The sequence below is a fragment of the Amblyraja radiata genome, chromosome 15 (genome assembly GCF_010909765.2).
Source record: "Amblyraja radiata isolate CabotCenter1 chromosome 15, sAmbRad1.1.pri, whole genome shotgun sequence".
NCBI classification, from domain to species: Eukaryota; Metazoa; Chordata; class Chondrichthyes; order Rajiformes; family Rajidae; genus Amblyraja; species Amblyraja radiata.
In genome coordinates, this window is record NC_045970.1 from 40,654,920 (window position 1) to 40,681,628 (window position 26,709).

A 26,709-nucleotide genomic window follows, 5' to 3' on the forward strand; every position below is an offset into this window, starting at 1 on the left:
AAATACAATGGAACTTTATTTATCCCAGGAGAGAAATTGATCTGCCAACAGTCATAAAACACAAAATACATGAAACATGAATTTAAAGTGACGAGTGGAAAGGAGTGAGGGGAATGAGGGTGGGGGGGGGAATTGTACATGGTGCTGGAAAGCTGACTCCTCTCAGTCACCGCCAACACATGGAGGAGGCAGTGTTTGGAAGATATTCGGGGACGGGACGCAGGTCTCCCCTCTTCCCGGTAGTCAGCAGACTGAGAAACCTCCGGCCAGTCCCACCGCGGATCAGTCAAAGAGGTAGACGCTACGGTACGAGCTCCGGTCTCCGAGGAAGCGCGGCGTGTGCTGATCGATCAATGCCGACTCTTCTTCCTCTTTACTGGCAAACCGGTGAAGATTCCTCCTGGCTGTTGAGAAAGAAAAAAATAAATACAGTTTAAAATATTTAAATGTAATTACTAGCCAGACACGTGGCGGAGGCCTTCCCCGAGTTGTCGCAGCCTCGGTGACCACCTGGGGATGAATGAAAAAAAGGGATTGTAGGACTGGGATGGGAGAGGAGCTTACCGAGGGGGGGAGGGGGGGGGGAAGGGGAGAGAGATGAGGTCGTTTCTCCCCCCATCTCTGCAGCACTTTACGGCCATGGGAGTTTCCACAGACGTACCTTCATTTACGAAGAAGTCAGCCAATAGGTAGGACATCCTGACTCCCAAGGGACAGTGTGGAGCATCCAAGCTTTCCTTCCAGAAAAAGCGGTTCGCTTCCGGATGCCACTGGGTGCCGTAAATCGGATACTGGAGAGCTGCAGGAGGAACCAATGTAGCTCAGTATAAAACAGCCGGAGACAATGTCAGTGACGTGGGCAGGGCGAGTGTGTGTGTGTGTGTGTGTGTGTGTGTGTGTGTGTGTGTGTGTGTGTGTGTGTGTGTGTGTGTGTGTGTGTGTGTGTGTGTGTGTGTGTGTGTGTGCCGGTGCCTATGTGTATGGTTTAAGTGTGTATAAGTGTGTATTTGTATGTGTGTCAGGGTGTGTGTGTGAGTCTGTGACTGTGGATAGGGTGAGAGTGTGTAGGTGTGTCAGGGTGTGAGTGTCAGTGTGTGTGTGTGTGTGTGTGTGTGTGTGTGTTTGTGACGGTGTGTGTGTGTAAGGTATGCAAGGTATGCAAGGTATGCATGAGTCAGGATGTGTGTGTGCAAGGTATGTCTGCGTGGGGGGGTGTGCATATGCCTGTGTGTGTGTGTGATAGTGTGTGTGTGTGTGAGTGTCAGTGTGTAAGTGTGTGTGTGAGGGTGTGTGTGTGTCACAGTATGTGTGGGTGTGTGCATATGCGTGTGTGTGTGTGTGTGTGTGTGTGTGTGTGTGTGTGTGTGTGTGTGTGTGTGTGTGTGTGTGTGTGTGTGTGTGTGAGTGTGTGTGTGAGGGTGTGTGTCACGGTATGTGTGGGTGTGTGCATTGTAAGGGTCAAAGGTTCATAGTAGCAAAAATAGAGTAATCAGCTAGATTGGCAGAACAGCATTCCATTCTGATTACCCCAAACAATTCTGTGAATGCCTGATTATGCCTGGGCTTGCTGAGCTGTCATTGTTTGGCGGACCACCTATGGTCCCAACAGTATGCACAACAGGTTGAGTGTGGCAATGCTTGTTTGAACGGGTTAATGATTGGCCCATGAGAGGGGGTATGGCACGATCTGCATGGGTGAGAAACGCCATAAAGGACCGTGTCGGGAGCCCCTGTGTGTGTGTGTGATAGTGTGTGTGTGTGTGAGTGTCAGTGTGTAAGTGTGTGTGTGAGGGTGTGTGTGTGTCACAGTATGTGTGGGTGTGTGCATATGCCTGTGTGTGTGTGTGTGTGTGTGTGTGTGTGTGTGAGTGTGTGTGTGAGGGTGTGTGTCACGGTATATGTGGGTGTGTGCATTGTAAGGGTCAAAGGTTCATAGTAGCAAAAATAGAGTAATCAGCTAGATTGGCAGAACAGCATTCCATTCTGATTACCCCAAACAATTCTGTGAATGCCTGATTATGCCTGGGCTTGCTGAGCTGTCATTGTTTGGCGGACCACTTATGGTCCCAACAGCAAGTAGTGCAGAAACAGTGTGCACAACAGGTTGAGTGTGGCAATGCTTGTTTGACGGGTTAATGATTGGCCCATGAGAGGGGGTATGGCAAGGTCTGCATGGGTGAGAAACGCCATAAAGGACCGTGTCGGGAGCCCTTCCAGGGCAGGAGAGAACCCCGGCTTCAGACCGTGTCGCAAATGGTGCCAGGTGATCGCCAACTGGTCACTACCCAGCGGTGCCATTTGCTGTGTACTTGGGGTTTGCGAGAGTCTACGTGGATACATGAGACCATGTGCCTTATTAGGTAGTGTAATAAAATACTTTATTGTACAAACTCTCTTGCCTGAATCCGGTGATTATTTTTGATCACAACAGTGTGAGTAAGGTGTGTGTGTGTCAGGGCATGTGGGGCAGATTGTGTGTGTATGTGTGGGTGTATGTGTGGGTGTGTGAAGGTATGTGTGTGAAAGTGTGTTGACGCAAAATACTGGAGTAACTCAGCGAGACAGGATCTTTGGAGGGAAGGAATGGGTACGTTTCGGGTCGAGACCCTTCTTCAGTGATCAGTGTAAAAGTGCGTGTACGTGTGTGTCAGGATGTGTGTGTCAAGGTGTGTTTGTCAGGGCACATCTTTGTGTGAGGGTGTGTGTGTGTGTGATGGTATGTGTGTGTGTGTGTGTGTGTGTGTGTGTGTGTGTGTGTGTGAGGGTGTGTGTGTGTGTGATGGTATGTGTGTGTGTGTGTGTGTGTGTGTGTGTGTGTGTGTGTGTGTGTGTGTGTGTGTGTGTGTGTGAGGGTGTGTGTGTGTGTGATGGTATGTGTGTGTGTGTGTGTGTGTGTGTGTGTGTGTGTGTGTGTGTGTGTGTGTGTGTGTGTGTGTGTGTGTGTCAGGGCATGTCCCTGTGTGAGGATGTGCGTGTCGGTCAGGGTGCGTGTGTGAGTCAGGGTGCGTGCAACTGTGAGTGTGTGTTTGTCAGGGTGTGTGAGAATGTGTGTGTGTTAGGGTATGAGTGGCTCTCCGGCCCAGATGTCGGGACGCCCACACAATAAACAATAGACAACAGACAATAGGTGCAGGAGTAGGCCATTCGGCCCTTCAAGCCAGCACCGCCATTCAAAGTGATCATGGCTGAACATCCCCAATCAGTACCCCATTCCTGCCTTCTTACCATATCCCCTGACTCCGATATCTTTAAGAGCCCTATCTAGCTCTCTCTTGAAAGCATCCAGGGAACCAGCCTCCACCACCCTCTGAGGCAGAGAATTCCTCAGACTCACCACTCTCTGTGAGAAAAAGTGTTTCCTCGTCTCTGTTCTAAATGGCTTACCCTTATTCTTAAACTGTGGCCCATGGTTCTGGACTCCCCCAACATCGGGAATATGTTTCCTGTCTCTAGCGTGTCCAAACCCTTAATAATCTTATATGTTTCAATAAGATCCATTCTTATCCTTCTAAACTCCAGAGTGTACAAGCCCAGCTGCTCCATTCTCTCAGCATATGGCAGTCCCGTCATCCCGGGAATTAACCTTGTAAACCTACGCTGCACTCCCACAATAGCAAGAATGTCCTTCCTCAAATTAGGGCATCAAAACTCCACACAATACTCCAGGTGTGGTCTCACTAGGGCCCTATACAACTGCAGAAGGACCGCTTTGTTCCTATACTCAACTCCCCTTGTTATAAAGGCCAACATGCCATTCGCTTTCTTCACTGCTTGCTGTACATGCATGCTGACTTTCATTGATTGATGAACAAGGACCTCCAGATTCCGTTATACTTCTCCTTTTCCCAATGTCAAAACATTTAGATAGTAATCTGCCTTCCTGTTTTTGCTACCAAGGTGGATAACCTCATATTTATCCACATTAAATTGCACCTGCCATGCATCTGCCCACTCCCCCAACCTGTCCAAGTCATCCTGCATTCTCATAGCATCCTCCTCACAGATCACACTGCCACGCAGCTTTGTGTCATCTGCGAATTTGCGAATGTTACTTTGAAACTCTTCATCTAAATCATTGATGTATATTGTAATTAGCTGCGGTCCCAGCACCGAGCCTTGCAGTACACAAGCATGTACATTATTCAGAACCGCATGTATCTAATGTCCGGATTGCCCTGTGGTGTCAGACCCCCAGCCCGTGATCACCCCCAGACTCTCCCTACCTTCCATGGTGGAGACGAAGGTGATTCCTTGTGGGTCGGTGTTGGTGGAGATGAGTCTGTAGAAGGAGTGCAGCTTCTCGTTCGCCTCAAAGGCCTAAAGCCAAGGTCGCGATCAGTCACTGGGGGACGGAGCCCTGATTCCCATCCCCCGAACCACCGTCCCCTGCACACTTCCCTCTTCCACCCTAACCCCATCCCCCCACCGCACCTGCCCCCAAACCACCACCCACTGTACCGCCTCCCCACCAACCCCCCACCCACCCTCTCCCACCCAGTCCCCTCCCACCCAGTCCCCACCAACTGCCCCTCCATACCATCCCCCCACCACACCTGCCCCCAAACTACCACCCACTGTACCCCCTGCCACCCAACGCCCCCCCACATCACCCTCTCCCACCCTCATCCTCCCACCCAGTCCCCTCCATAGCACCTCCCCACTGGATCTGCCCCCAAACCACCACCCATTGTACCCCCTGCTACCCACCCTCTCCCCCCCCCACATCACCCTCTCCCACCCTCATCCTCCCACCCAGTCCCCTCCCATCCAGTTCCCTCCTACCCAGTCCCCTCCCACCGCCCCTCCATACCACTACCCCCCCACTCCCCCCCCCCCCCCCCCCCCCATCACCACACCTGCCTACAATGTGCCATTCACTTGACCCACACACCGCCCCCAACACAGAACCCTCTCCCACCACTCCGCTGCTCGCCGCCCCATCTTACCTCCAGGGTGAGGCTGTACTTGTGGAAGTGACCGGTCAGGGGGTTTTCCGCTAAAACTCTCATCAGCTCCGGGGGGAAGTCACGGAACATTCGGCAGCTTTTTGTTTCTGAAAAGGTACGGGTCGGGGTCAGTGTCGGTGGCGGAGTCAGGGTTGGGGGTCAGTGTCTGGGTCAGGGGTCAGTGTCGGGGTCAGGTTCGGTGTCGGTGTCAGGGTCACAGTCGGGGGTCAGTGTCTGGGTCAGAGGTCAGTGTCGGGGTCAATGTCGGTGTCAGGGATCAGTGTCGGGGTCAGTGTCGGGTTCACAATCGGGGTAGGGGTCAGTGTCGGGGTCAGGATCAGTGTACGGGTCAGGGTCAGTGTCGGGTTCGGGTCGGGGTCGTGTCGGGGTTACAGTCGGTGGCGGGGTCAGAGTCGGTGTCAGGAGAGGGGTAGATGTAGGGGTCGGTCAGTGTCGGGGTCAGTATCGGGGTCACGGTCGGGGGTCAGTGTGGGGGTCGAGGATCAGTGTCGAGGAACAGTGTTGTGGTCAGTGTCGAGGGTCAGGGTTGGGGTCAGTGTCCGGAGTCAGTGTGTGAAGCGGGAGGGAGGAGTTGGTCTAATGAGTCTACTCCGCCATTCAATCATGGCTGATGTATTTTTCCCTCACAACCCCATTATCCTGCCTTCTCCCATTAACCTTCGACGTAACATAAACCAAATAAATCCAAACCGAAATCAAAGCTTGATTGCAACTTTAAAGGAGATTTGCAGGGCAACTTTTTATAACAGAGGGTGGTGGAGGGCCTGGAACGTACTGCGACGGATGGTGGTGGAGGCACATACGATAGTCGTGTTTGGGAGTCTTGTAGATTGGTGCATGATGTGCAGGGAATAGAGGGAAATGGATCCGGTGCAGGGAGATAACAATTTGTCTTGCCATCCTGTTTAGCACGGACATTGTGGGCCGAACGGCCTAATCTTGTGCAGGACTGTCCTTTGTTCTATGATTCCGAGGGAGACAATACTATGTTAAATGCTCGTGTCTTTGGTGAAGGAGCCCTGGGCACCTGGCACTGAGGTCAGAGTGAGTTTGCCCAGACGGTGTGGGATCTTCAGCCAAGATCACCCTGTGGCTCAGCACTTCAAATCCCCCTCCCATTCCGAATCCGACCTTTCTGTCCCGTGCCTCCTCCATTGCCAGAGTGAGCACCACCGGAAATTGGGGGAGCAGCACCTCATATTCCGCTTGGGCAGTCTGCGACCCTGTGGCCTGAACCAAAGATCTTAGAGCAGAGCTCCGCTATAAGATCTTTGGCCTGAACTTCTTGACCTCCAATTTCGGGTAGCTCTTGCTGTCTCCTCCCCTTCCTAGCTCAGCCTCCTCCTCTTCCTTTCTTCTCTCCCCCACCCTGCATCAGTCTGAAGAAGGGTTTCGGCCAGAAACGTTGCCTATTTCCTTCGCTCCATGGATGCTGTCGCACCCGCTGAGTTTCTACAACAACTTTGTCTATCTTCAGCCACTCTGTTCATTCACGTCTGAGGTTAACAGGTGCCGGGGGAGGGAGCCGGAGTTTCTGGGAATCGGGCAGGAGGCTGGTTCGTTGGAGAATCGGTCTAACCAGGAATAACTGGAGGGGCTGAATGGTCCGTTCCTGATTCGCTGCCGGCCCGAACAGTGCACCTCGTGGATTGCAACTCGTCTCACCCCTCTCCGGACACGACCCCCCCCCCCCCCCCCCCCCCCAACCCGCTTCATCCACGCCTCTCCCGTGTCCGCTCTGTACCCCACGGCCTCTCTCCCTCGCCTCGACCCCCCTCTCCCCCGGGCAGTCCGTGCCCCACGCCTCCTCTCCCCCCGTCCACCGACCCACCCATTCCGTACCCCACACCCCATACAGTCCCACCCCGCCCCGTACCTGGGGTGAAGTGGAGCGGCAGCGCCACGTTGCCGCTATCCGTGAGGCGGAGCAAGTTTTGACCGGAGGTGAGCGCCGTCAGCAGCTGGTGGCCCATACACGTGCCCCACACCGGGAAATAGTCGTCCCGGTCACCGGCCTGTGGAGAGAAAGAAAGAAAGAAAGGAGGGGTCAACATTGCACGAAACCCGGGCCCGGGGTCACGCGGTGTGATCCCGCACCGGGGCAGGGCGCAGTCTCCCGGCCAGTTACAGCATTAACATCAGCAGCAGAAAGGCAGAGCGCTGTAGGAACTCAGCGGGTCAGGCAGCATCTGGAGAGAATGGACGGATGGTGTTTCGCGTCGGGACCCTTCTTCAGGCAGATTGCGTGGGGGAAGGAGTCCAGCCCAATAACCAGCGGTGCTAGGACTGCTACTCTTCACGTTGTCTCTCTATGACACAGTGGCGCTGCAGTAGAGATGTTGCCTTAGACCCAGGTTCTAAGGTTGTCTTAGACCCAGGCAGCGCCAGAGACCCAGGTTCTTTCCTGACTACTTGTGCAGTCTGTATATGGAGTTTGTACGTTCTTCCCGTGACCGCGTGGGTTTTCCCCGGGTGCTCCGGTTTCCTCCCACATTCCAAAGACATACAGGTTTGTAGATTAATTGGCTTGTAATTTGTCCCTAGTGTTTAGGATAGTGTAGAGTATTGAGATCGCTGGTCGACACGGACTCGGTGGTTCGACACGGACTCGGTGGGCCGAAGGGCCTGTTTCCGCGCCGTATCCCTAAAGTAAAGTCTAAGTATTTCGATAAAGGAAATTATGAATTTGTGGCCCGGTTTGTGTGATACCAAAGTCGGCGGAGGGACAGGTAGTGTTGAGGAAACGGACTCTGCAGAGAGACTTGGACAGGTTGGGAGAGTGTGCAGAAGTGGCAGATGGAATACAGTGTAGCGAAGTGTGGAGTCAGGCATTTTGGTAGTAGGAATGAAGGCGGAGACTATTTACTAAAAGGGGAAAGGATTCGGAAATATGAGGTGCAAAGGGACTTAGGAGTGCTAGTGCAGGATTCACAAAAGTTAATTTTGAAATTCCAATCGGTAGTAAGGAAGGCGAATGCAATGTTGGCATTTATTTCCAGAGGACTAGAATACAAAAAAAACAGGGATGTAATGCTGAGGGCACTGATCAGACCGCATTTTGGAGTGTTGTGAGCAGTTTTTGGACCCATATCTAAGGAAGGATGTGCTGGCTCTGGAGATGGTTAGATATGGGGACAAACGTGGGTGAGTGGGTCTAGTTTAAATGGGTGTCGGTCGGCATGGACGAGCTGGCCGAAGGGCCTGTATCCGTGTTGTATAAATTAATAAAAAAACATAGCTTCACAATTTCCAGTAAATAACAGTCAGTGTCCCGACTGCCCTTAGCTCGGGAGCGTGAATGAAGGACAGCGGTCAGAGTCAGCCAGCTGCTGTCGGTCACCGAACCGACACTGGACACCCCGGGGGTAACCTCACGGTCAGTCCCCCCCTCCCCCCCCCCCCTCTTCAACAGTCTCAGCTACATTGTCAAAAACATTGTCAAATTTTTTTTTCTCTTCCCCCGTTATGTACAATGTTTACATATTCACATATTCTGTTGTGGGACATATGACGATAAAACACTCTTGACACACACATGGCAAGCTGTAACTGACCTGGATCGCCAGCCTGTAGATGATTCCGGCCACCCGGGCGAACTCCGAGGTCTGGAGGTCCACGGCTCCGCCGGGGAGCAGGATGCTGGGGGAGAGAGGTGACGGTCGGTCAATGTCACGGCGCACAGACACGGGGATATATCGGACTATCGCGGCAGCGACGGCGCGGCGCACGGCTCCATTGCCTGAGCACAATGAACGCGGCAGCAACAGCACTGCATCGAGGGGTACTTGCCGGATGTGACCGGCCCCTGACCGAGAACCAGGTGGTGGAAGCGGTTCCTCTGTCGGGGCTGGCCAACGGGGGAAACCTGTCCCACATAACAGAACACACAGTGCTGGAGAAACTCAGTGGGCCAGGCAGCAGCTGTGGAGAGAATGGATTTACGACGTTTGGGATTGGGGGCCTTCTTTAGACTGATGGAGTAGTCGGGGGGGGGGGGGGGGGGGGGGGTAGAAAACTGGAAAAGAGAGGCTGGGTGGGACAAAGCCCATCGAGTGATAGATGGATACAGGTGAGGAGTGAAATGTAAAGGCGGGTGGATGGAAGGGGAAGGAGAAGGACATCGAAGGGGAAAGGGGGAGTCCAATCTGGGAAATGGGTGTCCGGAGCAGAAGGAAATGAGCTGGGCAAGTGTGTGTGTGTGTCTGTCTGTCTGTCTGTCTGTGTATGTGACAGTGAGTGTGTGTGTGGGTGTGCCTGTCTGTCTGTATGTAACTGTGTGTGTGTGTGCGTGCGTGTGTCTGTGTCTGTGACAGTGTGTGTGTGTACGTGTGTGTCTGTGTGTGTATGTACACATTGTTGTTTAATAGGGGTTTCACAGAGTACATATCTGTAGTATTGCTGCAAGTAATAATTGCATTGTTCAGTTTCGGGACAAACGACAATAAAACACATTTGACTATTGACAAAGGCAGATCTGTTCGGCGCAAGAAGCTTTCTCAGTTCCTCCAACCGGACAGCGTGAGGCGCTGTGTGCCTTAACTGTGCCGGTTGCAGTCAGACGCGAGACTGGCAACGAAGAGTCCGGTACTCGAGTGGAAGTAGGCAGCGAGGGACGCAGAGACAACCGGCTCCACTCGGGATGAGAGAGGGGGAGCATGTGTTCCCCGAGCGGGGAAAATAAAACGAGAGGAAAAAAAATCTGATGATCAAACACCTACCCGTTTATCGAGTTAAATAGCTTCTCATATTCAGACTCGCCGAGGTACAATCTGCAGAGAACAATGGCTTTTAGTCACCAAATCAAAATCTATCGTCGCAACCCGCACTCGCCCAACCTAACCCAATTCCTAATTCAGCCTACATCCCCTTCTTATCCCAATTCTCAAGTCATTCCCCACCCCAACTACCCATTCAACTCGCCCAACCAAGGCCACAACCCGCCATCCCAATATCAATCCTAAACGCAGTCTCCATCTGCAATCCCTCATGTTCCCGATCGTTCTGGATTCTGCCAGACAGTGGCGCAGCGGTAGAGTCGCTGTCTCGTGGCGCCAGAGACCCGGGTTCAATCCTGTCTACGGGTGCGGTCTGTGCAGAGTTTGTAACGTCCCCCGTGCGACCACGTGGGGTTTCTCCCAAACTCCAAAGACATGCAGGTTTGCAGGTTTATTGACTTCAGTAATTGACTTGACCCTAGGCCTAGTGTGTACGATATGAAAGTGGGAATAACGAGCACCGGTGAACGGGAGATCGTTGGTCGCCGCGGGCTTGGTGGGCCTATTTCCACGCTATATTTCTAAACGAAAGTAAAAAACATCGCGAAGCGCTTTTCACTGATTTTTAAAAAAATATATCGATTAATGCAGCACGGAAACAGGCCTTTCGTTTGGCCCACATCCTTCTACAGCTTTTCAATCCTTGTACCTGTCCAAATATCATTTAAATGTTGTTTTTGCATCTGCCTCGTCTACGTCCTCTGGCAGCTCGTTCTATATACCCAACACCCTCTGAGTGAAAAAGTTGCACTGCAGGTTCTTATTTAATTTCCCTATTTGATTTCCCTATCCTGCGGGGAGGGGGGGAGGAGGGGGGGGGGGGTCAAGAACTAGAGGGCATCGGTTGAGAGTAAAATTAAGATTAAACGATTAAATAGGAACCTGGAGGGCAACTTTTTTATAGAACCCTAGAAAGGGGGATACATTCACCCCATCTATTGTCCCTTACAATTTTATACAAGGAATAGCGACCTAACCAGCCCAACCGCTTCCTGTAGATCAGTCCCTCGACTCCTGTGGCAACATCCATGCGAATCTTCTCTGCACTCTTTCCAGCTTGATAACATTTTTCCAGCAACAGGGTGACTAAAACTCAACACAATGCCCCAAACACAGCCTCATCAAAGCTCCTCGCCTTCCCTCAGTCGTCACCCCTCCACTCCGCTCGCTCCTCCTCTCCTAGAAACCTAGAAACATAGAAAATAGGTGCAGGAGTAGGCCATTCGGCCCTTCGAGCCTGCACCGCCATTCAATATGATCATGGCTGATCATCCAACTCAATATTCCGTACCTACCTTCTCTCCATACCCCCTGGTCCCTTTAGCCACAGGGGCCACATCTAATTCCCTCTTAAATATAGCCAACGAACTGGCCTCAACTACCTTCTGTGGCAGAGAATTCCAGAGATTGTGTGAAAAATGTTTTCCTCATCTCGGTCCTAAAAGATTTCCCCCTTATCCTTAAACTGTGACCCCTTGTTCTGGACTTCCCCAACATCGGAAACAATCTTCCTGCATCTAGCCTGTCCAACCCCTTAAGAATTTTGTAAGTTTCTATAAGATCCCCCCTCAATGTTCTAAATTCTAGCGAGTACAAACCGAGTCTATCCAGTCTTTCTTCATATGAAAGTCCTGACATCCCAGGAATCAGTCTGGTGAACCTTCTCTGTACTCCCTCTATGCCAAGAATGTATTTCCTCAGATTAGGAGACCAAAACTGTACGCAATACTCCAGGTGTGGTCTCACCAAGACCATGTACAACTGCAGTAGAACCTCCCTGCTCCTATAATCAAATCCTTTTGCTCTCCCCTCAACCCTCCTCACCCCTCCTCTCTGGCCCTCACCCCTCCTCTCCTCTCCTCTCACCTTCCACCCTCCTCTCCCCGGCCCTTACCTCACTCCAAGCCTCCACCCCTCACCCCTCGCCTTCATCTCCCCCCATTTCCCCTCCCCCTCCCCATCCCCCCCCTACCCTCGCCCCCACTTACTCCCCCACTCCTACAACCACCATTCATAATCCCCCTAAAAACAAATGTCATTTGACGCGACGTTCCCATCTCCTCCGTTCATGTCCTTCGACGTCTTACCCGCACCCATCACCTCGGTCAGATCCAAGGCCACCTCGGGCTCACCTGATGACCGCCACCCTGCAGCCGGCTGACTCAAGGTACTTCACGTAGGTGCTGGCCACGTAGGTGCGGGCCTCCTGGGCCAGGTCGTCGTCCGTGTGCTGTGCCAGGATACCTGGTGGGAGAGGCAGGGGGGTGAGGGCCGCGGACCGACTCGGGTCACACATGAATATAACAGGTAATGCAAAGAGAAACATACCAGAGTGAAGGATATAGTGTTACAGTGTTACAGTTACAGAGAAAGCGCAGGGAAAAGAAAAGAGCAAAGTCCGCAATGAGGTAGGATGGGGAGTATGATGGGGAGTTTGGCGATCACTGGCCCACGCCGGGAGCAATCGGGTTCCGCGCACAAACGCAGCGCAGCGAAGGAATCAACATCACTCACCTATTATGGGTCGCTCGTTGAGGGTCGTAGCTCTGTGAAGGAGATTGAAGAGCGGAGGGTGAGGTTGGGAAGGATCTGCGGCGCCGGGCGGACGCGGGGTTACGGGGCTCCGATTCCCGCTGTAGTCGGGGAGCCTTGGACGGCGTGGCCAGCGGACACTCTCCGCCAGCACCCGACCACACCAGAGGTCCGGCCAGTGCTGTCACGACAGAAAGGAGGCCGTTCCGCCCATCGTCAGCGACTGCACTGGCGTTCATCCTGGCGTGATCTTATTTCAATTAAACCCTCCGCCCCTCTCTTTACCATACACCCCCCTCCCCCAACCCCACCACCCCCCCCCCCTGTCACTTTCCTCTCCTCCATATCCTCATCCCCTCATTTCCCCATTCATCCCCCTCTTCCTCTCCCCATCCCCTTCACCCACAATCCTCCCTCCAGCTTCACATTTCATTCCACCTCTTCGATCCTTACCTGACGCCCTTTTGTCTCCTTTCCACCTTTTGTCACTTACTCCATCCATTTGCCCATTCACCCCCCTCACCTGTGTCCACCGATCACCAATTCTCTCACCCACCACCCGACCCTCTTCCCACCCCCAAGTCTCTCCCCACCTCTCATCCTCTCCCCAGCCCCACTCTCATCCTCTACCAGCCCCCCGTCCCCTCCCCGCTCCCATCCACCCTCGACCCACTGCAGTTCCTTCCACAGCCCCGACTCCCTCCCCATCCCCGGACCTTCTCCGTACACCTGATCCTCTCCCTCGCCTACACATTCCCGCTGCACTGGGCACCGATATGGGAAATAACCGATCTGTATCTCCGTCAGATCCAGCTGCTCCCCAAACACTCCCATCTTCCAGGAATTCCCGAGGCCGTTTCACCCGCTGTGTAGCCCCCCTAGCCCCCCCCCCCCCCCCCCCCCCTCCCGGACAGTGCCCCCTCCACCCCGCCTCCTCTCTCAGTGCCCTGGGTCGCCCTCCCTCCCTGCAGCCTCTCACCTGCAGTGTCCGTTCATGGCTGCGATCAGTCTCTGGGATGTCCCCGTCCGGAATAGTCTAGGTACAGGAAAGGGGCTGCTTAAATATCTCCAGAAGCCACGGCCCTCCCAGTGACACACGCAACATATTGTGAAACCCCGGCCTGTGAACTCTCGCCGGTTTCAGAGTGACAGGGCGGGCTGAGAGAGAAACCTGCTTGCAAAATATTGTGATTGGTTCAAATCCACACGAACAACTACAAACTATTGAAAGTTGCCCAACTAAAAGTTCACGAATTTCAAGTGAGGCCGTTTGGCCCATCGCTCGTGTGCAGGATCTTTGAAAACTGATCTCATGAGGGAGCAGATGGGGTTAACGGCAATTTCTTTACACATTCCGTGTATGGGCATATGGGACGAGCTGACAGAGGCAGAAGTAGAGGCAGGTACTATCACAACATTAAAAAAAACATTTGGACAGGTACACGGATACCATAGATTTAGAAGGATAGGGGCCAAACGCAACCTGGTGGGACGTGTAGATGGGGCATGGTGGTCGGTGAAGGGGCTGGCTTCACGCTGTATGACTGTGGGTAGTTCTATCCTACACTTTAGGGACATCTATATGTCGTTGGAGTGTGGGAAGGCAGTGGAGGCCAAATCACTGGATGGATTTAAGAGAGAGTTAGATAGAGCTCTAGGGGCTAGTGGAATCAAGAGATATGGGGAGAAGGCAGGCACGGGTTATTGATAGGGGACGATCAGCCATGATCACAATGAATGGCGGCGCTGGCTCGAAGGGCCGAATGGCTTCCTCCTGCACCTATTTGCTATGTTTCCATGAAACAGTAGCACCCGGTGAAAACCCTCGCTCCCTCTTCTGGAAGCGCCCTAAGTGTTCAACAAGTCAGCAGATACATTTATTTTCCGGGCAGTTGGTGAACAAGTTTCCCCAGCAGTTTTCCCAGCATTTCCCCATTATAACCAGGCCCAGCTGCCTCTCAAACACTGATGTCCAGATCATAACACTAACACACTATCATTGAGTTGGCGAACGTGATGAGCCAGCACATTATTACTGAGTGTAAAAACAGAGCACAGAAAAAGATTCACAATGCTGTTGCAAGGACTCGGGGACAAGTTGGGCAGGCTGGGACTGTTGATTGAAGCGCAGGAGGACGAGGGGTGGTCTTATAGAGGTGTAACAAATCGTGATGGCAGTAGTTAAGGTCTTTTACACAGAGTAGGGGAATCAAGGACCAGAGGACATAGATTTATGTGGAAAGGCTGGAAAAGATTTAATATGAAGCTGAGGGGCAACTTTTTCACAACGTGGATAGTGGGTATATGGAACGAGCTGGCGGAGGATGTGGTTAAGGCAGGTACTATAACAACATTCCAAAGATATTGGACAGGTACATGGACAGGGAAGGTTTAGAGTGTTATGGGCCTAACCGCAGACAAACGGGGCAAGCTTAGGTGGGACATCTTGGCCGGCATGGACGAGTTGAGCCGAAGAGCTTGTTTACCTATGGTGTGACTATCCTAGTAGATCCGGGAGGGGGGAGGAGGTGGGAGGGGGTGAGTTTCACCTGGATGACTAAAGTACGTCGGGAGATTCCGGGGACAATAAATCAGGGCGCTTTCAAAACAATTAGTCAGCGGTATTTCTGGATAGGCGGAGAACGACGAGCTGAGTCCATTCTTTCTGGTCGCGTCAGCGTGAAACAGTCGACAAGTCATCGCCTGGCGCAGCCGCTCACGTTTCTGGAAATAACACACTGCTCCCACTTCCTGAAACTGTCGACATTTCAAAAATAGTTCCGCTTTTTAAAAATCTTTACAGAAAATCATAACATCATGCTCGAGCCTAGCGAAAGGTGAGAGAGGAGGGGGGGTGGGTGGGGGTGGGGGGGGGGGGGTGATTGGCAAATGGGTGGGGGAAGTGAGAAAAAAGGCTAGATGTCAAAAGGAAACAAAAGGGGTGTCAGATAAAGAGAGAAGAGGAGGTGTGAAATACAAAGCCGGAGGGAGGGATATGGGTGGGAGAGGACGTGGGGTGGTGGGGGTGGGGGATGGGGGGGGGGGGGGATTACAAGGGTAATGGGGGACACGGGTGTTGGAGATAAGATCTGACCTACAATTCCAAACTCCACGGCGAGCACCTGACCAGTTCAGCGTTCGCCCAAGATAGACACAAATAGTTGGAGTAACTCAGGGGGCCTGACAGCATCTCAGGAGAAAAGGAATATGTGACGTTTCGGGTCGAGACCCTCCTTCAGATTGTTCTTCTTTATTGTTCGCCCATGCGCCTGGTAGCTGCGGGGATCCCTCACAAAGGTGTTCTACCGGTTTACTTGTTTCTGTCCCTCCTCCTTTTGTTGTTACATTTACTGACATTTACAATCTTCCAATCGTCACGTCTCAACTCCCGGACTCGAGGCGTTTGGAAGTGGGAGATGTAAGGAACTGCAGGTGGTGGTTTACAAATAAAAAGACACAACGTGCTGGAGTAACCCAGCAGGTCAGGCAGCATCTCTGGAGAACACTGATACATGATGTTTCGAGTTGGGACCTTTTTTCAGACATCGTATGAGAGGGTAGAATGTTGGAAAAGTGAGGTGGGGGCGGGACAAAGTCTGGCAAGTGATAGGTGGCTACGGGTGAGGAGGTGATTAGCAAATGCCAGGGATGTAAAACCCTGTGAGATAAAGAGAGAAGTAGCGTGAAATGTGATGGGAGAGGGGAGAATATAGAGGCAGGTACTATCACAACCTTTAAAATACATTTGGACGGGTACACGGATACCATAGCTTTAGAAGGATATGGGCCAAACGCGGGTAGGTGGGACTAGTGTAAATGTGACATGTAAGTTGGGCCGAAGAGCGTGTTTCCACGCTGTAAGACTTTATGACTATGAGTAATTTCCAACGCCAATACATTTGTAAGATTGCGTTTGAGTGTTTGAGATGCGAGGGGAAGAGTGGCCCAGGTAAGAGTTCAGTGCCCGCAGCAGTCGAGACACCGTGATGTCATTGTGGAAATTCACAGATTTACTCGGATCAAGAAGGAAACGTGACAAGATCGCCGGCAATTCCCAGGAGCATTTCAGACGTCAGTCATCGGACAACTACTTTCAGTGAGGCTGGCGCTTGTGAGTCACCCACAGGCGACATCAGTCGTTTTACGCTGGAATTTACACAGCTGTGTGATTCAGTGCATGCCGGACCGAGAAACAGCAGCGCGCCGGTGACAGCCAGAAGCAACACACCAAGGATCCATACGCTTTGCTGGTGCGGATCTCAGCCCCTGCTGGAATGGATCTCTGTCCCTGCTGGAATAGATCTCTGTCCCTGCTGGACTAACTATCAAACTCTGCTGGTATGTCCCAGAACATGCTGGTGTGGGTCTCGGTCATTAGGTCATAAGGTCATGTGATAGGATCAAGTCTACTCCGCCATTCAATCATGGCTGATCTATCTCTCCCTCCGAACCCAATTCTCCTGCCTTCTCATAACCTCTTAAACTGAACCAATCAAAAATCTACCTATCTCTGCCTTACAAAAACATCCCCCGACTTGGCCTCCACAGCCTTCTGCGGCAAATAATTCCACAGATTCACCACCTTCCAACTGTTTGGTGGTATCTGGCCATGGAGGAGGCCCAGGACAGAGAGGTCGGATTCGGAATGGGAGGGGGGAGTTGAAGTGCTGAGCCACCGGGAGATCAGGTTGGTTAATGCCGACTGAGCGATGATCGCCAAGCCTACGCTTGGTCTCACCAATGTAGATCAGCTGACATCTACATCAAATGGGCAAGTCAGATTTCACTACACCATTTGGTGTATGTGATAATAAATGTCCTTTGTATCCTTCGTATCCTTTGTATATAGAGCAGCAGATGCAATAGACGAGGTTGGAGGAGCTGCATGTGAACCTCTGTCGCACCTGGAACGACTGCTTGGGTCCTTGAATGGAGTTGAGGGGGGAGGTAAAGCGACAGGTGTACACCGCTTGCGGTTGCAGGGGAAAGTGCCCGGGGAGGGGGTGGTGCGGAAGGGAAGGGAAGAATTGACCAAGGAGTTGCGGAGGGAGCGGTCTTTGCGGAAAGCAGGGGGGTGGGGGGGGGGGGGGGAGATGGGAAGATGTGGTGAGTGGTGGGGTCACGTCGCCGCTCCGCTCTGCTCGGTCCGCATTAACCAACCTGATCTCCCGGTGGCTCAGCACTTCAACTCCCCCCTCCCATTCCGAATCCGACCTCCCTGTCCTGGGCCTCCTCCATGGCCAGAGTGAGCACCACCGAAAATTGGGGGGAAAGCACCTCATATTCCGCTTGGGCAGTCTGCACCCTAGTGGCATAAACATTGAATACACCCATTTCCGGTAGCCTTTGCTGTCTCCTCCCCTCAGCCCTCGGGCTCCTCCTCTTCCTTTTCCCTTTCTTCTCCCCCCCCCCCACCCCCCCCACCCCCCCCCCCCCCCCCCCCCCCCCCCCCCCCCCCCCCCCCCCCACCCTACATCAGTCTGAAGAAGGGTTTCGGCCCGAAATGTTGCCTATTTCCTTCGCTCCATAGATGCTGCTGCACCCGCTGAGTTTCTCCAGCACTTTTATCTATCTGTAATCATGTATAGTCTTTCCGCTGAGTGGATAGCATGCAACATAAAGTTTTTCACTGTAGGTACACATGAGAGTAAACTAAAGTAAACTAAACTAGACTAAACTAAACTAAACCAGTCCCTGTGACATCTGTGCTCCAGAAGCTCCTCTAGAATCTTTGTCCAGAACCCCCCACCCCCCGTTGCTCTGTGTGAATGTTCGAGTTCACCAATGTAGTCCACCAATGTAGTTCACCAACGTAGTTCATCATCCTCACCTCGGTCCACAATGATCTATGAACTCACTTCGCGCTCACTCTCATAGGAAAGTGCGCTAAGGTTCCGTGATCGGTTCGGGAAGCGGGGCACGGTGACCACGGCACAAGGGAGTGAAGGGGCGGCTGCTGTAGGAGAACTAGCAATGACCTGTGGTGGTCGCGGGCGGTGTGTTTGGTGGCACTCTCGGCGTGCTGTTCCAGAAGTGGATCTATTGGACTCATGTACAATATGGTCTGATTGGATATATGCAGAGCAAGCTTCTCACTGTTTCTCTGTACACGTGACATTAGTAAACCAGGGAACTAAAATAAGGCATAAAATAAAGCATGAACATTCAGATTTAGACAATCCAAATCATTTTCCCAGGGTGGATATGTCATTTTTTACATTAATCAAGCCAATTAACCTACAAACCTGTACATCTTTGGAGTGGGGGAGGAAACCGAAAATCTCGGAGAAAATCCAGGCAGATCACGAGGAGAACGGACAAACTCCGTACTCAACTACCTCCTCCAGCAGCTCGTTCCATAAACCCACCGAATGGCCTCCCTGTGTGTAAAATTTGTCGTTCACATACCTATTAAACCTCCACCCCCTCAGATGCAACCTTTTAATCAGAGGGTGGTGGTATCTGGGATGAGCTGCCAGAAGACGCTATAGACGGATATAATTGTGGCTTTCAAAATGTGTAGGAAGGAACTGCAGATGCTGGTTTGCATCGAAGATAGAGAAAAAGATGCTGGAGTAACTCAGCGGGACAGGCAGCATGTCTGGAGAGAATGAATGGGTGACGTTCCGGGTCAAGACCCCTTTTCAGATTCTCGAGGAAGAAACTGAAATCTCTAAGGGAGACCGAAGAAGGGTCGTGACCCGAAACATCACCCATTCCTTCTTTCCAGAAAGGCTGCCTGTCCCGCTGTTACTCCGGCATTTTGTTTCTATCTTCTATAACTTTAAAAAATACATTTGGACAGATATGGATAGAAAGGGTTTAGAGAGATGTGGACCAAGAGTAGGAAAATGGGACTAGCCCAGAATGGCAACTCGGTCGGCATGGACTAGGTGGGCCGAAGGGACTGTTTTCTGAGGAAAGACATTCTTGCCATAGAGGGAGTACAGAGAAGGTTCACCAGACTGATTCCTGGGATGGCAGGACTTTCATATGAAGAAAGACTGGATAGACTCGGCTTGTACTCGCTAGAATTTAGAAGATTGAGAGGGGATCTTATAGAAACTTACAAAATTATTAAGGGGTTGGACAGGCTAGATGCAGGAAGATTATTCCCGATGTTGGGGAAGTCCAGAACTAGGAGTCACAGTTTAAGGATAAGAGGGAAGTCTTTTAGGACCGAGATGAGAAAATCGTTTTTTACACAGAGAGTGGTGAACCTGTGGAATTCTCTGCCACAGAAGGTAGTTGAGGCCAGTTCATTGGCTATATTTAAGAGGGAGTTAGATGTGGCCCTTGTAGCTAAAGGGATCAGGGGGTATGGAGAGAAGGCAGGGATGGGATACTGAGTTGGATGATCAGCCATGATCATATTGAATGGCGGTGCAGGCTCGAAGGGCCGAATGGACTACTCCTGCACCTATTTTCTATGTTTCTATGTTTTCCTGCTGTATTACTCTGTGACTCGAGTGTTACAGCTCTGTTCGCCCCGAGGAAGGCGCGGTGCTCTGAAGAGAGCGCCAGGGATTCGCTCTCTGTGGGGAAGATGTGATGCACTCCTGACTGCCGCTGGGCTATCGGCCCTGTGCCTTTAAGGAGCGCTGGCCGGAGCGACTTTTCGTCTTATATGGAGTGCCAGGAAATGAGTAAGAGAAAAGAACTGAGGGGGAGAGAGAGAGACAGAGAGAGAGAGCGAGAGAGAGAGAGAGAGAGAGAGAGAGGGGGGGAGGGAGGACGGACGGAAGGAAGGAACTGGCGGCATCACTCAGTCCCCGGAGCGGCTCGGGGCGGCGCCTGCCCCCCCACCAACGGACGCGGGAACCCGCCAGCCCCCACCCGGTGACCGAGGTGAGTGAGTGAGTGACCGACCCTCCGGTCCGGCCCGGCCGCCTCCTCCTGCAGCCCACGACAGGCGAGAGAAGGTCCCGCCGCGGTCTCCCTGCGTTGTGTGGTGGGGGGGGGGGGGGGGGGGGGGGGGGGGGGGGGGGTCAGGTCGGATCCACGGGGCGGCTGCGGGCAAGAGGGAGAGAGTGAAGAAGGCGGTGGGAGAGGAGGTGGAGACCCGGCGAGAGGGGATAGAGGGCCGGGTAGGCGACCGTCTGTGGGTCGGGGTAGAGGATCACCAAGTGTGTGCGTGTAACTGAATGTTTCCGCACGCCGTGGGTCTGTCAACGTGAAAGTTTAAAACTCTGCAGTTCAAAACCCCCCTGGATTTAGGGTCTATTGTTTTCACCCTCTGCGTTTGCTGAGAGTAAACTGTTTTTAGAATGAGGAAGCCGCACATTGAACAGACCCGTTAACTGTGACCACCCACCTCTCTGTTATCTCTCGTCATGGGCGAACAGGCGGTGGGGTCTGGAAGGACACGGAACAAACTGTACAGATGATAGATACAAAACGCTGGAGTAATTCAGCGGAACAGGCAGCATCCCTGCAGAGAGGGAATGGGCGACGTTTCGGATCGAGGCAACTTCTTTTAAGATCCGAAACATCACCCCTTCCTTCTTTCCAAAGATGCTGCCTGTCCCGCAGAGTAACTCTAACATTTTGTGTCTGTCTGGCTTCGGTGTAAACCAGCTGTAATCTGAAGTTCCTTCTTATACATAGAACAGTCCAGTACAGGAACAGGCCACAATGTCTGGGCTGAGACCAACTCTTATCTGCCTGCAGCCTCTAATCTGCATCACCATTCCATTGACTTGGCCTCCACAGCCTTCTGTGTCAATGAATTCCACACATTCACCAGCCTCTGACAAAAATAAATTCCTTCTCATCTTGCTAAAGGTATGTTATTTTATTCTGAGGCTATGGCCTCTCATCCTAGAGTCTCCCACTAGTGGAAACATCCAATCCACATTCACTCAATCTAGGTCTTTAGCAATTCAGTAAGATTCAATGAGCCCCTTCTAAACTCCAGTCCTAAACTGGAGTACAGGCCCAGTGTCTTCAAACGCTCATCATATTTTAACCCAGTCATTCCTCGGGTCATTCTCGTAAATCTTCCCTGGACCTTCTCCAATGCCAGCACATCCTTCCTCAGATATGGGGCCCAAAACGGCTCACAATACTCCACATGCCGTCTGACCAGTGCCTTATAAAGCCTTAGCATTACATCCCTGTTTTTGTATTCTAGTATTCTAGTATCATAAGATCATAAAATCATAAGTGATAGTAGAATTAGGCCATTCGACCCATCAAGTCTACTCCGCCATTCAATCATGGATGATCTATCACTCCCTCCTAACCCCATTCTCCTGCCTTCTCCCCATAATCTCTGACACCCGTACTAATCAATGCTAGCATTGCTTTCTCTTTCCATACCATCGATTCAACTTGCAAATTAACTTTTTGGGAATCCTGCACTAACACTCCCAAGTCCCTTTGCATCTCCAATTTCTGATTTCTCTCCCCATTTAGGAAATAGTGTACACCTTTATTCCTACTACCAAAATGCACAACTCCACACTTTGCTACACTATATTCCATCTGCCACTTCTCAGCCCACTCTCCAAACCTGTCCAAGTCCTTCTGCAGAGTCCTTACTTTCTCTAAACGACCTGCCCCTCCACCTAACTTCGCTTCATCTGTAAACTTGGCCACTAATCTTTTAATTATCTCATCTAAATCATTAATATACAACCTGAAGAGTGGCAGCACCTGTACCGAACCCTGAGGAACACCGCTAGTCACTGGCAGCAAACCAGAAAAAGCCCCCTTTATTGCTGCTTTGCCTTCTGCCATCAGCCAACTTGCAATCCATGCTAGTATCTTCCCTCTGATACCATGAGCTCTGATCTTCTTTACCAGCCTTGTGTGTGGCACCTTATCAAAGGCCTTCTGAAAATCCAGGTAAACCACATCCACTGAGTCTCCTTTGTCTATCCTGCAATTTGGTTTCTCAAAGAATTGCAACAGGTTCATCAGCCAAGATCTCCCTTTCATAAAGCCCTGCTGACTTTGGCTTATTTTACAGGGTGCTCATAAATACTCAGAAACCTCATCCTTTATAATGGACTCCAAAATCTTAGCAACCACTGAGGTCAGGCTAACCGGCCTATAGGTTCCACTATTTTGCTTCACTCACTTCTTGAACAGCAGAGTAATATTTACAATTTTCAAAATATCTAAATCTATCCATGTAACAGTCCAAATGTCTTTTAAATGTCTACAAAGTATTGGGGTAACTCGGCGGGTCAGGCACCATCTCTGGAAACATGAATAGGTGATGTTTCGGGTTGGGATCCTTCTTCAGACTGAAAAAGGGTCCCGACCTGAAACATGATCTGTGTAAGAAGGAACTGCAGATTATTCCTTGGTGCAGGAGGATGAGGTGTGAACTTATAGGCCTATAAAATCATGAGAGGAATACATAGGGTGAATGCACAGAGTCTCTTACCTGGAGTAAGGGAATCAAGAACCATATTTATATGCCAAATTCAACTAATCTCTTCTGCTTGCACATGATCCATATCCGCCTGCTCTAACATTTCTGTGGGGTAAGGTGGAGAGGGTAGGGGTCATGAAGAGATACAGCATGGAAACAGGCCCTTCAGCCCAACAAATCCACACTGACCATTACACTGGAGTTGTCCTATTTTAAAAATTCTCCCCACTTTCTTATCAACTCGTATCTCATTCCATTTAAAATTCCATTTACCATCGCCCGCCGGGGGCTTTGACTCTGACATCGGGAGGAGAATGAGGAGTGCAGGGGAGAGATAAGACTTTGCCTTCCATCACAGTGAGGAGGAGATTCACTGTGATGGATGTTTGTGTAAATTGTGTTGTGTCTTGGTTCTTTTTCTTGTGTGTATGACTGCAGAAACCAAATTTTGTTTGAACCTCAATGAGGTTCAAATGACAACAAATAAATTGTATTGTATTGTATCATGTACTTCACTTTTCTACGAAAATAAATTAGCATGTTTTCCTATATTACGCTCCATTAGCTATTTCCTTATCCATTCACTTGGCACACGTACAACCATGTGAAATCACTCTGCACCCTGCCTACCATCGTATTGTCACTCAGCACGTCACACTCAGCAAACTTGGCTGTGTTACACGTTCCAATAGGGATGCTAACAACCTCTTCATACCACCACCTCTTTAGAGGGGAGATCGTGTTACCCCATGTCTGGTGATTGGCCCTGCATCTCATCCTGTATGGCTATCATTTGACTAGTGTCTTGATCTACCTGCTCTGTGCCTGCCCCAAGTTTGAGGTGTTGCACTTTGGGAGGTTGAATTTGTAAGTGAATTGTAAGAGGGGTGAGTGATTTGTAAGTGGGGTGAGTGAATTGTAAGTATACAATTAATAGCAAGACTCTTAACAGCATTGATGTTCAGCAGGATCTTGCGGCCCAATCACATAGCTCCTTGAAAGTGGCAACACAAGTAGATGTAGTGGTAAAGAAGGCATGTGGTAGGTTTGCCATCATCAGTTGGGGCATTGAATTTAGGAGTTAGTAAGTCATGTTGCCGTTTTAATCGCACTTTGGTTTGGTCGCATTTGGAGTTGTTGCGTATAGTTCTGGTTGCCCCATTACAGGAAGGATGTGCAGGATTTGGAAAGAGTGCAGAAGAGGTTTAGACACAAAGAGATGGAGTAACTCAGGGGGCAGACAGCATCTCTGGAGAAAAGGAATGGGTGAGACCCTTCTTCAGACTCACCCCAGGGTCTGAAGAAGGTTCTCAACCTGAAACGTCACCCATTCCTTTTCTCCAGCGATGCTGCCTGACCCGCTGAGTTACTCCAGCTTTTTGTGTCTACTTTCGGTGTAAACCAGCATTTGCAAATCCTTCCTACACCTTTCACCAGAATATTGCCTGGATTAGATGGTATTGGCTATAAGGAGATGTTGGAGAAAATTGGAATATTTTCCCCTGGTGGTTGATGGGAGATCTGATGGAGGCGTAAAATCATTAGACGCACAGGATCCAGAACCTTTATCCCAACGTGGGAAATTTCAATGACCTAGCTTTGAGGTGATGTGGAGAAAGTTTAAACTAGATGTTTTTAACATATGGACACCTGAAACACACTACCAATGGTGGTGTGGAGTTAGATGCGATAATGGCGTTTAAACGACTTTTAGATAAGCACATGGATATGTAGGGAGTGGAGAGATATGGATCACGTGCAGGCAGAGAGGATTAGTTTAATTTGGCATCATGCCAGGCATGGACATTGTGGGCTGAAGGGCCTGCCTCTGTGCTGTACTGTTCTAAGCCAAAGCCTGTTTGGCCCATATCTAGGCCTGTGTCCATTCTGGCTGCCCCGGTAGTAAGTGTTCAGCTCGTTGCTGACCCTGGGCCGGGCCTTGCCCTCTCCTACCCAGGCTTGTCCCTTGGCCGGCGTGCCTGGGCCTGGGTCTCCCTCTGCCTTCCCCATCCCGCAGCCCATGTGTCTGGGCCGACCCTCACCTTGCTTTCTCTCTCCGCAGGTCTAGGCCGACATGCCAGCTGGACTGGTCACCGCCTGGCTGCTGGCGAGTGCCCTGCTGAGCGAGCCCCCGCCGCAGTGCCCTGGCCCGGGGCGGATGGAGGAGCGGGCAGCCCAGCTGCAGGCACAGATGCGGCGGTTGGAGCGGGAGCTAGCGGAGGCGGCGATGGCTTCTGGCAAGGATCAACAGGAGGAGGAGAAGGGGGACTGGAGGCGGTGGAGCGCACTGCCTCTGGCTGGCCTACTGTTGCTCCTGCTGGTACTGTGGGCCTGTCCCTGGGCTGTGAGGCTGGCGGGTGGAGTGGGGAGCGTCCCACAGGCCCCCCCGGCCCCGCTGCCCGACCCCCAGGCTCTGGCCTGCTTCTACGAGCGCAGCGTGAGGCTGCCGGCTGACGAGGTGTCCAGGATCCGCGAGCTGGTGGAGGGCTTTGCCGATGACCTGCTGGAAGCCGTGCGGAGTGTGTGTGACCGGGAGCTCGACATGGAGCTGGAGGAGAGCATTGGCGTCGGCAGCCTGTACGAGAACTGGAGGCTGGACAGGCCGCTGGCTTGTGACCTGCTGGTGCCCTTCAGCCCGCCTGAACCTTACCGCTTCCAGGCCGACCTCCTGCCTCCGGACAGCCACAGGCCCGAGTGCCGGGCTTATGGGACTATCCGAGTTCTAGGCCCGGGGCCCGGCGCCTGCCTGTGCGGGGACACACAGCAGGCCCGGGACATGCTGTGTCTGGTGCACGGCCAGCAAGAGCTGGTCTGCTGCCCCGACCTGTTGTGGGCCCCCACCGCACCCTTCCTGTCGTGGAGCTCGGTCATGCGCTGGTTCCAGGTCACCCTGACCAAGGCCTGGGCCCGCATCTCCCACAAGTACGACTTTGAGCTGTGCTTCCAGGATCTGGAGTGCCCGGGATCCCTTCGGATCCGATTCAGCCCAAGCAGGGCCGTGCTCTTCCACCTCTGCCCGGTCGTGCAGTTCGATGGCTCCGACATGTACCTGATCCCAGGTCAAGGCCTACCCAGGCCCGAGTGGGATACAGGCCGGGGCCTACTCGGGCCTGACCAGGACACAGCCTGGGCCCTCAGCTCTGCCGTCTACGAGAAGCGTTTCCTGGCCTGGGCAGCCAAGCGGTTACCCTCTGGCCCATGCCACCTGGCCTGCCTGCAGGTCGTCGCCTTCCTGCACCAGAAGCAGTGCCGGCTGAGCGGGCCGAGCGGCCTGTGCCACTACCACCTGAAGACAGCCCTGCTGCACCTGCTGGCCCGCCTGCCCCCAGAGGCCTGGCACCGCTCCTGCTTGCGGGCCCGGCTCCACGACCTGCTGGCCTTCCTGCAGCGAGCCGTGCAGGATGGCCGCCTCGACCACTTCATCCTGGGCAGCAGGCCGGCCCTGCCCGAGCTAGGCGTCCCGACCTGCCTGCGTTCAGCCCAGCCTCCCAACCTACTGGCGGGGCTGGCGGCCCACAGCCAGCTGTTGCGCCGGGCCCTGCACACGCTGGCAGAGATGCGGAGGAACGCGGCAGCCCTGGTCCGTGAGTATGGCCCGCACGACCCCCAGGTCCCCTGAGCCACCAGCTAGGCCACCCGGGTAGGCTGGGGCCTCCACTCGCAGTCTGGACTGGGAGCAGGAGTAGGCCATTCAGCCTCTCGAGTTGCCAGCCTTCTACCTCAGCACTATCCCTGTGCCTCCTCCCTGTGGGGCCTGGGACCAGACAGTCCACTCTGACCAAGGATCATTGCCCACTGCCCATCACTGACCAATCCCTTCGGCCATGGGCCTTGGGGAGTCTGGTCAATGCAGGGTGCAGGCCGGCCAGCACCTTCTGGGGTCTGCAGCTGTGGCCAATCCAGATTTTCAAACAGAATCTATTTTGTATTAAATGCACATTTTATTATTCAATAAGAATAAATGTCACTACTGATCTGATCCAATTCTCACCGTGCAAAATAAGTGTGAATATGAATAAGGTTAGTGCAAACAGATATGGACAAAAGGTGG

At 52.3% G+C, this 26,709-nt stretch overlaps 2 protein-coding genes across 4 annotated transcripts; one reads left to right on the plus strand and one right to left on the minus strand.

The window, feature by feature from the left end:
- Window positions 1-93: 93 nt before the first annotated feature.
- On the minus strand, window positions 94-15,582 carry LOC116981284 (gamma-glutamyl hydrolase-like). 3 transcript variants are annotated; one of them, XM_033034183.1, is made up of 11 exons: window positions 15,373-15,582; window positions 13,254-13,310; window positions 12,257-12,288; window positions 11,875-11,986; window positions 9,686-9,736; window positions 8,522-8,606; window positions 6,844-6,982; window positions 4,947-5,053; window positions 4,224-4,317; window positions 662-799; window positions 94-404 (listed from the first exon to the last, which is right to left on the minus strand). In XM_033034183.1, exons 1-11 carry the CDS (start codon window positions 15,462-15,464, stop codon window positions 283-285), a joined length of 1,029 nt encoding a protein of 342 aa, XP_032890074.1. In that variant the 5' UTR covers window positions 15,465-15,582; the 3' UTR covers window positions 94-282. The 3 variants fall into 3 exon arrangements, with proteins under 3 accessions (XP_032890074.1, XP_032890077.1, XP_032890076.1); XM_033034186.1 differs by having other exon boundaries at window positions 15,369-15,582; XM_033034185.1 differs by lacking the exon at window positions 15,373-15,582 and adding an exon at window positions 14,824-15,085.
- A 4,403-nt stretch (window positions 15,583-19,985) lies between these two features.
- On the plus strand, window positions 19,986-26,637 carry LOC116981288 (inositol 1,4,5-trisphosphate receptor interacting protein). Its single transcript, XM_033034194.1, has 2 exons — window positions 19,986-20,122; window positions 24,721-26,637. Exon 2 carries the CDS (start codon window positions 24,733-24,735, stop codon window positions 26,275-26,277), a length of 1,545 nt encoding a protein of 514 aa, XP_032890085.1. The 5' UTR covers window positions 19,986-20,122; window positions 24,721-24,732; the 3' UTR covers window positions 26,278-26,637.
- The last annotated feature ends 72 nt before the right edge of the window (window positions 26,638-26,709 follow it).